The sequence below is a fragment of the Aspergillus brasiliensis genome (genome assembly GCF_001889945.1).
Source record: "Aspergillus brasiliensis CBS 101740 unplaced genomic scaffold ASPBRscaffold_2, whole genome shotgun sequence".
NCBI classification, from domain to species: domain Eukaryota; kingdom Fungi; phylum Ascomycota; class Eurotiomycetes; order Eurotiales; family Aspergillaceae; genus Aspergillus; species Aspergillus brasiliensis.
Window position 1 is genome coordinate 956275 of NW_027137443.1, and position 13152 is coordinate 969426.

General features: G+C 48.4%; 7 protein-coding genes across 7 annotated transcripts; 3 read left to right on the forward strand and 4 right to left on the reverse strand.

Moving 5' to 3' along the window:
• Positions 1–626: 626 nt before the first annotated feature.
• ASPBRDRAFT_168981 (uncharacterized protein) lies at positions 627–1850 on the reverse strand (the record flags this gene model as incomplete). The annotated part of the gene is made up of 2 exons (XM_067619655.1): positions 627–1719; positions 1783–1850. 2 exons carry the CDS (start codon positions 1848–1850, stop codon positions 627–629), a joined length of 1161 nt encoding a protein of 386 aa, XP_067482997.1.
• Positions 1851–3291: 1441 nt separating this feature from the next.
• On the forward strand, positions 3292–4209 carry ASPBRDRAFT_117944 (fungal specific transcription factor domain-containing protein; the record flags this gene model as incomplete). Its single annotated transcript, XM_067617133.1, has 2 exons — positions 3292–3520; positions 3578–4209. Coding segments are annotated over 2 exons (861 nt in total), but the record flags the coding sequence as incomplete, so codon positions are not given.
• Positions 4210–4429: 220 nt separating this feature from the next.
• On the reverse strand, positions 4430–5278 carry ASPBRDRAFT_51466 (uncharacterized protein; the record flags this gene model as incomplete). Its single annotated transcript, XM_067626732.1, has 1 exon — positions 4430–5278. One exon carries the CDS (start codon positions 5276–5278, stop codon positions 4430–4432), a length of 849 nt encoding a protein of 282 aa, XP_067482999.1.
• Positions 5279–5976: 698 nt separating this feature from the next.
• Positions 5977–7059, reverse strand: ASPBRDRAFT_51467 (putative short-chain dehydrogenase/reductase family protein; the record flags this gene model as incomplete). Its single annotated transcript, XM_067626733.1, has 2 exons — positions 5977–6091; positions 6152–7059. 2 exons carry the CDS (start codon positions 7057–7059, stop codon positions 5977–5979), a joined length of 1023 nt encoding a protein of 340 aa, XP_067483000.1.
• Positions 7060–7540: 481 nt separating this feature from the next.
• On the reverse strand, positions 7541–9322 carry ASPBRDRAFT_118283 (cytochrome P450; the record flags this gene model as incomplete). The annotated part of the gene is made up of 3 exons (XM_067617159.1): positions 7541–8606; positions 8653–9146; positions 9203–9322. The coding sequence occupies 3 exons, from the start codon at positions 9320–9322 to the stop codon at positions 7541–7543; spliced, it is 1680 nt and encodes a 559-aa protein (XP_067483001.1).
• A 1578-nt stretch (positions 9323–10900) lies between these two features.
• On the forward strand, positions 10901–12502 carry ASPBRDRAFT_380999 (uncharacterized protein). The gene is made up of 4 exons (XM_067623872.1): positions 10901–11087; positions 11150–11615; positions 11663–11755; positions 11803–12502. Exons 1-4 carry the CDS (start codon positions 10992–10994, stop codon positions 12342–12344), a joined length of 1197 nt encoding a protein of 398 aa, XP_067483002.1. The 5' UTR covers positions 10901–10991; the 3' UTR covers positions 12345–12502.
• Positions 12503–12660: 158 nt separating this feature from the next.
• On the forward strand, positions 12661–13128 carry ASPBRDRAFT_203493 (uncharacterized protein; the record flags this gene model as incomplete). The annotated part of the gene is made up of 1 exon (XM_067621668.1): positions 12661–13128. One exon carries the CDS (start codon positions 12661–12663, stop codon positions 13126–13128), a length of 468 nt encoding a protein of 155 aa, XP_067483003.1.
• Between the last annotated feature and the right edge of the window lie 24 nt (positions 13129–13152).

Consider the following 13152-nt stretch of genomic DNA (forward strand, 5'->3'; position numbering starts at 1 on the left):
TGTTTGTATATTCTGCATCGTCGCGGCAACCTGATGCTAGAATCAATATGTGCAGCCGCAAACAGTTTGGACCGGGATTTGTTCAGTGAAATCACACGGTGCCCCAATGCCTTGGCCCTTTACATCCCAATGGGTTTCTGCTAACCGCAGATGCTATCGTACAGTACGAAGGATGTTGTATCTCTAGAGACCTTAGACCTTTTCTGTCAATCTCTACAGTTAGGCTAGCATCGCTATGGAATACCGCTGCTGGCTGCGCAGGTACAGCTCGCGTTGACAGGTGTTCCCTTTCTGATCTGGTAGAGGCTCAGCTTATGGTCAAAGTGGCCGTCCGGTTCGATATCTGTAGGATTCTCCCCAATGCAGATAGTGCGTCTCCAGGTCTGTTAGACTGAGGCCTCTAACTTATCATCGAGATGTAGGACATTCTGAAGTATTCTTCGAATGTGAATAATGTAGATACCCTCTCTACTCATGCCCATCTTGGTATCTATTAGTAATGCGTCCCATATCATCCACTATCACTGTTCATCCAGCATGCATGTATGGTCTTGTACTTCTCGCGAACGGATCAGGTTTTCGACCTCTTCCTCGATCTATGGTTGTCAATATACCTCCCTTGAAAGCTATCTTGAATAACATACCTTATGGCAAATCGTATTTATCTCGGAGAAGTTGATGTTATTCGGGGAATTTTTAGCCTTGATGCGTCGTGCATATCGACTGACAATACGACACAATCCCGGTAGACCCTGTCTGCACTCGATCATCAACTGACATGCATCGCCTCTGCTAATCTTAACATTGACATTCCGTTCAAACAGAGCGGGGTTGCGAAAGCACAGCTCTAGTGTCGCAATAGCCATGCTCTGGGGTACAGCGCAGAAATTAAAGATGCTCTGCTCGTCCAACCAAGCCAAATAGACGAGACAGTCCTTGACATGCTCGAGCGCATTGAGAATCATCTCGGAGCTGCAATCCAATGCCGCCTCACGATTGTTCGGCTCGAATATATCTGCAAAGTCACTGACGTACTTGGACCAGATCTGTTTGGGCCAGAAGTGACGGTTGTCTTCGTAATCTTCACAGACGTCGCGGATAATGTTGGTCTTCTGAAGGAAGAGGCCCATTGAATGGGATAAATTGGGATGATTAAGCAGTGACGAGTTGCAAAGCTCTGCTTCAGTGAAGAAGCGTGTGAGGCCCTCGCCGACACAGCCGGCAACATAGTAGCAGTACAGATCGTACTCGGCTATCGTCATGATACCGACATTATCAGGATTGTCCAGGGTTACCTTGGGACAGAAGTCGGCCATCCCGTTACCCATTATCTTGGCAACATCCTTGATAATGACTTTGTAGACTGGCTTCAGCATTTTGTACTCCTTGATAACATGATGGAAATAAACGAGCAGTTCGCGGTCCTTCTCTTCCGGACGGTTGCCATCGAACGTCCACCCATCTATTTCTAAAACATCTTCAAAGCCACGAAGTAAGTCATTGCTGGTCTTCGGATGGATGGAGGGGTCATCTTCGATGGTATCGAGACCACGAAGGACCAGGTAGAAGATAGAGATCGGGATGAGAAGTTCGGGGTGGAGCGCCTTAATAACGGCACTGAAGCTCCGGCCGGATTGATCGAGAAACTTGAAACAGACCTGCCGGGATTCACTTCCGCTCATGACATTCGCTTGATGAATTGGGTTGTGCTGCATTTTCCTATGATCGTGAATAAGCCTTTCGTCACCTGACAGTAGTAGATCATTGAAGTAAGGTAGTCACCATTGCAGGATATTCCTCAATTGGAATGGATGAAGGGTATAGTAGAGAATATTGCCAAGTGTCTCCATCTTTTTCTCAATAATAATAACCGAACAACCCTTGTGATGGTCAGGATCCCCATAATTCGGGCTCTAGGGGGTTTATGAGTATATGTGGAAGCGGGGCGGAGCGGGATTCACAACCCGCTATTTTAGGTGCCGGAGCGGATTTCGAGTTTTCAACCTCCCGAAATCCGTCTACTGGAGGTTCAGCCTATTCCGTGAACGATACATTCGCATTACAGCGGCGCCTGATTTCATACTGTATCAGCCAGTATCTTATTTATGTTTTTTCTTGCATTGCTGAAATAGATGGAAAGTACAGCACATGACCGCGGAAAGCCGGCCCCGTATGGCCGAGCGTGCATCAGCTGTGCCCGGGTAAAACGCAAGTGCATCCTGCGAGCCAGTGGAGGATGTGAAAGGTAACTGCCATTTCGAATACTTTCTCGTGATGACTGGCTCATTAGTGGTCAGATGCTTTCGTCTAAACGTAGAATGCAGACCTTCGCCTACAGTCCGCAACAGTCGCTCAAGGCTCAACAACTCGCGAACCGCTCGTCTTGAGCAGAAGTTGGATGGGCTGGTTTCATTATTAAAAGCTCGTCATGGTAGCATTGAGGCTGAAGAAACAGCTTCGTCAACGTCCTTCACATCAGCGCTGTCTCACGCTTCTTCATTGTCTGCACAACCGCCTGTTGATGATCGTGATAGAGTACCTACTGCTCATGACAAGGCTCGCCACCGTCGCTCACCAAGATCAGCTCCATTATCAGAGAGCTCGGGCTTATACCCGTATAGCCTTCCTGATGGCGTAAAGACATCTCGTCGCGATGCAGAACAACGTTTCCAGACGTTCCGTAACCACTATACTAAATTCCTCCCTCTAATACATTTCGAGAAAGCGTTGACCTCGCTGGAGCTGCAACGAGACTCACCGTTCCTCTGGGTGTGTATAATGGCCGTGACATCTATCAATACCAAAGAACAGAATGTCTTAGGCAAGGCGGTCCGAGAAATCGCTGCTCGTGAGGTAATCGTGGAAGGAAAGCGGACGATGGACCTGTTACAGGGTCTTCTATGTTTTATCGGCTGGTCTGTTAACCCATCTCACCTTCTGTATTTGCAGCACTGACGATAGTCTACAGGGGACACTTTCGGTTCTCGATGGGATCACTTCTTACTATCTTCTCTCATCTGTGTACTGCTCTGACGGTCGATATGGAACTTCAAAGTCGGCACTCTGAGGATGGTATTTCGAATCGTATATTTCCTCAACCCATCGCCGCCCATATCCAGGCAGCAACTGGGAACTCCCAACCAAAAAGTATCGAGAATGTACGGACGGCGTTAGCTTGCTACTTTCTGACTTCATGGTTAGCACCCTTCTGAAATATATAGAATACTGCTAACAGCTGCCAGTGTTGCAACATTCCAGACTGTGTGTGAGAGTTTGGCCTGGTCACCATACCTCGAAGAGTGTATTGAAACGATACAAGCCTCTAGCAATCCAGGAGATGATCTACTCGTGCAAATGGTCAAGCTTCAACGCATAACGAGCAAGGTCACTGAGGTCCGGATACAATTAAGAGGTGCTGGTAGCGAACAAAGAACGCGTCTTATACCTCCGTACATATCTGCGCTCAGCGCTCAATTAGGCGAGGCAAGGAGGTCCTTTCCACCACATTTGACTACGAATAGTACGTTCAACCTACCACCTTCACGTGGAAGCCATTCTAACCTACTTCCAATTACAGAGATACTTGGAGCAATGGCCCTGCACACAGAAATATGCATCAATGACCTGATCTTCATACGCCTGCGACAGACACCTCTCCTTGCTGATACGAGCAGTATGGAAGCTCTTCTTGCCTGCCTAAATGCAGCGAAACGCGCAGTGGACATAATGTTCAACTTCAACCCAACCGACTACATATACTTCCCCTTCTTCCTGTGGAGGCAATTCCGAACAGTCATCCTGACCCTCATTCGACTAGCATCCCTCGAGGATCCCGCGTGGGACGTGAACCTCGTCCGGCGGACCGTAGACATTACGTCTATTCTCGACCAGACCGCCCAGAACCTGAGCAATGTACAGACGAGCGGCGATGGGGGTGTGGATGATCTCGAAAACGTGGTTGCGAAGTCATTAGCGTGGGTGAATAGGATGAGGTCTTGCCTACTGGCCGTTTATCAGTCAACTGATGACGAGGCCTCTCCTGAATTATCCAGCTTGATGGCGGCTGTAGAAACGCCAGGGCAGATGGATCAGGGTGTGTCTGAGCTCAGGGGTGCTTCGGGAATGGATATTTTCTTGTCACTGGATAATGACTTCTTCGGAGAAGATACTTTTGGGTGGCCACAGCTCTATTCGGAGAACGGGATATGAATTCTGCTGGGAAGGGTACAATGTAGTTTCAGCATGAACAACCGGTGTATGATATATCGAATGATTCATCTTTTTAGTCAGTCTCACTTATCTGCTATCTAGCTAAGCCTAGTAGTATATATTTATGCCTAGTATCAAAGGTGATTTAAGACACTATATTATACAGAAACCTTCCATCACTCTTCTACTTGTCTACACCTATCTTCTCCCCATTCTCAATCTATTTAACCTCAGCATAAACATCCAACGCATCATGCAACCTCCCAAAAACCCCTCCATACCACCCCCTCAACAACTCCCACTCCTCCTTCGGCAACGTCACCCTCGCCATCCTCAACCACCCCCCGACAATAAAATCCGCATAACTCGGCCTCTGCCCCAACAAAAACGGCCCAGTAGTATCCCTCTGAAACATCTTGGCCAAATCCCCCAACATATCCCGAAACGAACCCAACACCTGCTCCCTCTTCTCCCCCTCCAGGGCAAAATCATCCCACGACTTGAATCCCGCTCGCCGAACAAACTCCGCCTTGCTTTCCTCCGCTGTCTCGGGATCGAACGGGATTTGCTGCGCCATTAACAATGTGTGCACGCTAAACGCTGCATCGACATTATTGTTGAATCTTGCGTAATCCGCATATTCAGTATCGCTCCGCTCTGATAGCGGGACCAGCACTTTCAGCTCTTCTTTCAGCTCGTAGTCCAGCGTCTGCGGGGGGAAGAGGTCCCCTGCACCGGAATCAGGGTAGGTTTTTTGTAGGTAGACGGCGATATCAAAGGAGTCACCGATAAGGGAGTTCGTGCTGGGGTCGGAGAGGATCGGGAGGGTGTAGAAGTCGCTGCCGTCGGCGAATTTGCGACATGCGGGGAGGTTTAGGCCCCGGCGGACTTTCGAGACTTCGGGGAGCTTGACCCAGGTTGTGGTGTAGGGGGCGTTTTTGAAGTTGAGTGCGAGGCGCGCTTTCCATGGGTTTACGGCGGAGGCGTTGCGGGTGACTGGGGGACGCATGGCGATGTCGTAGTAGGTCATTGTTGGGGTGGGATTTGAGGTGGTGGTTGTGGTTGCCATTGTTGGGGTTGTGGTTGTGGTGGTGGATGGTGGGGTGGTCATGTAAGAGTGGTGGTTCTCAGAGGTAGAGAGATGGAATTATGGGTATGATATTGGGCAATTGAGCTTTTGATTAGTGAATTCAATGAGGTTCATGGTGATGGAGGTTGAATATATAGCTGGGTCAGTAACGTCACGTGGATTGGAAGCTCGGGTGGGGTACATCTCCCCAAATGTGGAGATCTTCAATGAGACCATGAGTGATCTGTGCTAAACTGCCGGTGTCTAGTCCTTCCATGGCTAATTCTGGAAACTGCAGACAGTCTGGGCTAGGTTGTGCCATGATTTGATTTGATGTGCTCACAGCTCATCTCGACTCAGAATGACTCATGCCCACTCATGCTGCCCAAGTGGGCCCGTGTGGAACATCATCTCCACTGCCGATACATTGGGATTCGGGAGATCTTAGCGGCATGCGGTCTTCAACGTCATAGACCCTTTGCTATGTTGGATCGAATGTTTTATGCACAAACATGTGAAGAGTCTAAGCGAATATTTTCTTTACACGAGTTGTATACTACTCATCTCTAATCTAACCTATCCTCCAGCCCCCTGCGGTAACGGCACTCAACATTCCAATCTCGTAGATTTAATGAATTCAAGTCAAATTAAGGAACAAGCATTGAAAAATAATAACTACAAGTTCTCCCCTTTCCGAACTACAAAGTCTCAAGTATCCTTCGCGCCCCAGCAAACTCAAGCTCATCCATCGTCTCCCGCCACAACTGCTCAATAGACTGCCTTCCCTCTGGCGTATACAGCGACGCATTAAACCTAAACACATCTATATCAGTCACAATATCATAAGCACAAAGTGAAATGGGGAATACATACGGCTCCACCCTCCAACTCATAAGAAAACACCCATGCGACTCCTTCCCCTTGAGGACAGCAGCATCCACAAACGTCGACGCACCAACCTTGACAGTCCTCCCAGTCAAAGCTCCAAACACTGCCAACCCCGTCTTCGCATAACCAGACGACCCTCTTGCCAGGTCTGTACCCCTTACGAAAGCCGGATCCGCCAGGTTCACAATCACATCCTCTGCAGCAACATAGTCAACCAGCTTATAGAGAAACGCATGAGCGAGAAGCTTCGACATGCAGTAAATTGCATTACCGTGGAATGTATCTGGTCGATCAAATAGCTTGAGAAAGGGCGCATCCTTCACGGTGGGTAAGCTTGGCACGAGCGATAATGCCGCACTGACGATCGTCAACCGGCCTGGGACTCCTTTCGGAGACTTTGTCTTCAAGCTCGGAAAAAGCAGAATGGCTAAGAGCATGGTTGAGAGGTAGTTGACTTGGATTGTTTCCTCGTGGCCGGTGCTGGGATTGATGGTGAATTCGGCTTGTCTGATCCCTGCGTTGAGGATAGCGATATCCAGACGGGACAGATCATCTTTAACCCGCTTCGCGAAGCTCTGTATGGACTCGTTTGAGCTCATATCAAGTGGCCAGACTTCTATCGTTGATGTCGGATGAATAGCTCGAAGCTTGGCTGCTGCGGCTTCACCCTTGCCAATAGACCGAACGGCAAGGATCAAATGGCTGAGGTGGAGAGAGAGGAGCTGAGATGCACACTCCAATCCCAGGCCTCTATTCCCTCCGGTGATGATGGCAACTTGGCCAGAGAGGTTGGTGGTTGCGGATGGCCAGTTGGGTTTGGCGCAGAACTGGTTGTAGAAGAAGACGTTGGGGAAGAAGGGGGCGGTCGATGGGGGGAGGTCTTTTGAGGTCATTGTAAGCGGGATACCAATGATAAAAATAAGCTTCGGTTGCTTTATTATATGAAATGATATATTTAATTTGGGCTGTTCAATTCTCTTGATACAATCCTTGATGGTCCTATATATCCCAGATGTCAGCCACTAAACCCGAAGCGGCACACTATGTCCGCGGACTTAAGCTCGTGTTTGCCGCTGTCGGTCCATCCTTCGCTTGGTCCTTCTGTTTGTGCTGGAGATATCCTATCGCCGCGTGTTTTATATATAATATGTCTCGTCTTAACTCCGATCCGGATATGTCATCTGGAGAGGAACATTTTGAATCGTAATCAGCAAAAGGTCTATCCCAGATTGGATGCCAAAGCAATTCAACACCAAGGGAGCGAGAGCGCGGGGTTTACAATGAGTATTAAGTTGATTCATATATTGATGTTTATTGCAAGGATATACTTGTCAGTCTTTGCGAGGCGAAGAGTAATGCATTGACTGCTGCGATTCATGTCACTAAGCTCACGCGACACGGATACCCATCCACTGGATGAGTGCCCGCTTTCTCAGACTGATATGCTCTTTCGCCATGCAGCAGCTTGGGCTTCTTGCTCTGGAACCCTAGAGACTCAGCCATCTGACTGAACAAGCCCTTTTGTGTCGCCTGCAATGCATCCCATTCATCGTAGGCCGGCCTGATTTCAAATGTCCGGGCAGTCATCACTAGAACAGTCCGCATCTCATTGTAGACAAGAGTCTGGCCAATGCAGTTGCGCGGTCCTTGCTCAAATGGACGATATGCGGCCGGATCGGGATACAGTTCGTGTCCTGCATCCACCAGCCACCGCTCTGGGAGGAACTCTCTCGCTCGGGGCCATACCCTTGGGTTGAGGTGCGTCGCCTGGTGTAAGATGGTGACGCTAATATCATCTGCCAAGGGGTATTGATTGCCGTGTCTATCGGTCAGTGACAAACCGTCGCTGCCTTGACGCATAGTACCTGCGGGGGAATACAGCCGAAGGGTTTCTTTGATCACTGCCATTGTATATGAGCACTGATTAAGCAGGGAAGGCTGTTCTCGAAGTAGCTCCCCTGCAGCGGAAGGATCTGATCCGAATATACGGTCATGTTCTTGCTGCACTTGAGCCAACGCCTCAGGGTGCTTGGATAAGAGGTGATACACGTAAGCGATACTGCTTGAAGTTGTATCAGTTCCAGCAAAGAGGAACAATCGAATCTGATAAGTTACATATTCTGCGAAGCGATCGTCTAACTCTGTAGCCTCAGTAATCTCTTCGTTTTTACTCTCTAGGTATGCCTCCAAGGCTAGAGTAAGGATGGATTTGGCTCGCTTAGGATGAGATACATCGCGTTTCGCTTGTTTCATCTCGGAGAACCGCTCATTCAGGGCTCTACGGATGCATTTGTTCACGACGCGACCGTAGTATCCCTGGACGAACGGGCGCAGTGGGTGTGCTCGTACGCGGGGATCCCAGAATGAATGCCATTTGGTGATCTGTCCAAGAGCAGTTGCAATGATGTTGTCAGAGTTTTGATGATCAAGATCCGCGTCGCTACTCTCGTTAGCGTTTACCATACATGGGAAGAAGGGGAACCAACAGAGTCACTTTGAGGATGACATCCATAGTCAATCTAGTGGTTAGATCATCCAAGGCGAACATTTGTCCAGCTCTGGCTTTCTCGTGTAATTTATCACAGAACACACCAACCGATTTGATCACTTCAGGCAGAAGATCCTGCATGCTGCCTGCACTGAATCCCGGATTGAAGATTGATCTCCAGGCCTTCCACTCGGCATTTCCCATAGAGATCATACTGGGTCCGCCTGTGATCGGTTGCATAAATCGCGGCTGGATGACTGTTTTGGGCAGGTTTAGTTTGGTTGTAGCCTGTGATGCTGCTTCTGGATAGAATACTATATACTGTGCAGGGGACATAGGCCAGACATCCAATAGAAAAATCTCCGTGTCAGTGTATTCCGAAGCCAACTCTTGTGTCGCAAGCACAACATTGGCATCGGCGGGTAGACGATTAACATAGTCCGAAAGGATCAGCATGTGGCCAGTTAACCAGCTCCATCCTGGTGGCATGCGCTAAACACGCTGTTAGTATTATATGATAATTATATCTCAGATAAGGTTGACCTTACAATGCCTTGTTTGCGGAGCTTATTGATTCTGGAACGGTGTTGATAGAGCGCGTGGAGTCCATACGCGACGGCGCTTACAAGCGGTAAGCAAATGGTCAGGAAAATGTTGAGGAAAGCCATTGGTGTAGAGTGTAGACGTAGACTTAACGTCCCTCGCTACCACCAAGGCAGACAGAATAGGCAATGGAAGAGTAGCAGTTTAGTGTTGAAGTGATTAGGGGATCTCGGGCAGCAGGCGGTGAGATTAGGCGGCAATTGCCTAAAATGGCAAATATGTAACACTCCAACATTCTCCCAGCCTCGATCGCTGGCTTTGTGTTCAGCACACCTCAACAATGCTTATAATAGCCTCAACTGCCTGGAAGCCATTTCGGAGGATATTGAAACGTGAGTCAGAGGCTGTGTCCGGGATGATGTCCAGTTAAGCCCTGTAAGGTTGTAATAGAACTGAATAATTACTACCAAGACCACCCGCTTCTAGTAAATATATATAAAATGGTTGGTGAAATTACACACTCCTACGTATATATAGTACTACTATGTATATATAAGCAGAATTCCAATGGTGCGCAGGTTGCTGTAGATGAGAATAGTTTCCATCAATACAGTAATACTAGTAGGATTGATCACGTAGCAGGATCATACTACTAGCACCTCTACGGCATGATTCTCTCAAGTGTGCCTCACTACGCAGTGCGTAGATAAAATTGACCAATATATAAGCAAATAGGCCTCAACAAGAACTAAGATAAGACCGCAGGCGGTAGAGTATCTATATAGACAAAAACGAGTCTTGCCTTCTAGCGTAGGTGGCCGGGTGTGGCATAAGCAAAGACTGTATGGAGGCAGCCAGGCCAGTATGGCGGTAGCGCCTCCTCACTACACTTAGTGATTGATGATGTAACGATCACCATGTCAGTGGTCTGACTGCATTATCCCTTGCTTGTGCCATACCAGAGCACGGCCTCAGTTCCTCGACCTTACTGCTCAGCTCTCCGGCTTGATTCCTGTGTGGCCGATATTGCTCAGTAGATGAGGCAGTGAAGGTGGTCGCTTGAGTCAGGTGGTAGCATGTACAATTTGGACAGGGCATACTTTACTGCGGAAGCTGTCACACTGAGACATGGCGGTTACGATATAAGCGCCGAGCGACGCTGCTTATGAGTGATATATTAGAAAAACAGCTGGGTGCTTCATTGAATTGAGATTTTGCACATAGAAAGGAACCTACACTAACGAATATGTCCAAGTAAAGGTATATGATGCAGTACTGGCTTTGGTTGGCTAATAAGTTCTTTGATGGTGGTGAGATACTTGGACAGGGATGACGCTGATGAGTCTCGGAAGGGATATCTGTTCCCACCCACCGAGGGCGGGCACTCTTGAGGCTGAGCAGATATATTGACAGACACGCATTTAAACTATCCATGAATGAAAGACAGAAAATTAACACCAATATTGCACTTTTGAAGTTCAATTCGCTGGGGTTGAGGCTGAGTAACCCCCACCCAAGGAGATTGAGACTCTCAAGGCAGCCCTTGAGCCCCTTGCTTCTTCTGGGAAGGCATTATCATCTCTGTGAGGTCAATCAGATGCAGTCAGCATAAAGTATGTAGGAGGAGGCAGTCCCAGTGAGCCGTGCGAGTCCCCGCACGTCCAACCTAGATACTCGTGCAACCACAGTCTGACAGCCCGGCTCTACATAAAGCAGTGCTCCCATCTGTGAGGTGCACCGAGGAGTGCACAAACCTCCATATGTTATGCACTCTTTATCCCGGAAAGCTGCAAGATGGACTTCTCATCGCTGAATTTCACTTCTAGTCCAGCCTCTCAGGCCCCGCCAGCCGTGGACGATATCGGCCGGATTACCCAGCGGCAATATGCGGTAAGGCTGATTCAAGCATAATTATCCGAAAGTATAACTCTAACAAGAGATGGATGAACCAGATAGCAGTTGGCATTTTCTTCGCGTTGGCATCAGTATCGTTTCTTGGCCGTATCTTCATCCGACTCTTCACCCGGCGACGCCTCTATTTGGACGATGCATTCCTTAGTTTTGCCTTCACCACACTGTTGATAGGAACGGTATTGGGCTTTCTCCGCGCATACACCATCTACTTTGAGATGGCAGCCTTGGAAGGAAATGTTGGCGCAGTTCTGTTTCTCGCCTCACATTTAGATGACCATGCGAAAGACTATGGCTTTAACATCGCCTTTATAGTTCTTCTCTGGACGACAGTTTTTGCTGTCAAGTGGTGCTACCTGGCATTTTTTCACCCCCTTCTGGTGGGAATGTCACGCTGGTTCATCCTATATTACCGCTTCACTGTTGGGCTGTCCTTCATCTCGTGGATCTTGAGCGCCTTCGTCGCACCAATCGTTCCCTGCCCGTACACAGGAATGAAGGCAATCTGTAAGCACTTCTACCAGCGATAGGCGCCTGCCACTAACCATATGCAGCAAAATGCTTCCCATCGTTACCAGTCCCAAACAGCACGGTCCTTGCAATGATCTGGCTCCCACCTATTTTGGATGCGATCACTGATCTGATGAGTACGTCACCTGACAGACGAGAACTAGCTATGACTGACCTTCCTAAGTCATTAGCATCCCAATCCGATTGCTCTACAAAGTGCAACTGCGCACCTTGACAAAACTAGGCCTCGGATGTTTTCTGTGCCTCTCCGTCTTTATGTGTACATGCTCCATCATTCGCACGGCAGGTACATGGTACCATGGGCTTCTCGACTACCCATGGCAGGTATTCTGGCTGCACTTGGAGGGATGTATTGGAGTTACCATGGGATCTATCACCGTCTACCGTTCCACCCTGATCGGCTCCAATGAGGTCTCAACCGCGTTCAAGAAGTACTTCACCCGGATCAAGGACGCGGTCTTGGGTTCGTCGAGCGGTACCGCACAGGCGCCACCAGCAGAGGAGAACAAGACCCAGACGCGTCACTTCGGACTACCGTCGATTCCACAGGCAACGATTACGGGCTTGCGCACGTGGTTCGGTCTCTCCCGGAGGGAGCCTGCCGCTTCCAATGATGCCTCCGGGATCACTAGCTTTGGCAGCGACGATATCGATTATCATACTTTGCTGAAAGCTCCGCAGTCTGCGGCAAGTCACCGGCGGTGATCATACCGAAACAATGTGATTGTTGCGTTTGTTAGCGATAAACTTTTGGATTGGAAGTTTGATAATATTGGAAGAGTATAGATTCAGCAACAAACAGATGATCTACAGATCCAATTGAAGCAAATCATTATCAGTGACATTATTCTCTAGAGTGGATTTATATAGTGTAGCTTAGACCAGGAGTCATTGACCTGTCAAATATTCGCGTGCCCTGATCTATCACGTGTTTATCCATAAATTCTCACGACCCCTTGTTTTGATTTCCCTCTTCTCCAAATTATTTAGTGTCTCAATTGCACAGTCTATATGTAAGACCATGTCGGATATTTCCAATATTCGAGAACAAATATTCCTCAACAACGACACCAAACGGATCGTCATGAAAAGAAACACAGAACGTCTAAATCCCCACGACCATCGCAATTCAGCAAAGAGAATCCTCAACGAGAATCTTCCTAACTTGGAGGAAAGCAACAACCGCGTTATTTTCCTTGCCGTGGAAGTCTTTCACGATCGTACCTACATGGCATTCGACATCAACCATTTCACCTACGACTTCCACACAGCACACCTGGACAAGACCATACTTCCTGTCTATTCGCTTCGGCAGGTTCATAAAGACCGACACTGGGCTCTGATTCGACTGTCACAGGAAGATGATGACCGGCTTTGCATCAGATTGGCGGATCTTCATGAAGCTCATGGTTACGACGTCCAATTACCTATTGTGGAGGACCATACCTCTATTATTGTTCACGCCAATCCTAGATCTCTTGTGCGATAGTATAAAGTTTCTCGATCTGTTGGT

Excerpts from the sequence above, each read along its gene's own strand:
- ASPBRDRAFT_380999 (XM_067623872.1), top strand. The coding sequence starts at position 10,992 with ATGGACTTCTCATCGCTGAATTTCACTTCTAGTCCAGCCTCTCAGGCC. Across the intron at positions 11,616-11,662 it reads CACAGGAATGAAGGCAATCT|CAAAATGCTTCCCATCGTTA; the intron begins GTAAGCACTTCT and ends AACCATATGCAG. Across the intron at positions 11,756-11,802 it reads TGCGATCACTGATCTGATGA|TCATTAGCATCCCAATCCGA; the intron begins GTACGTCACCTG and ends GACCTTCCTAAG.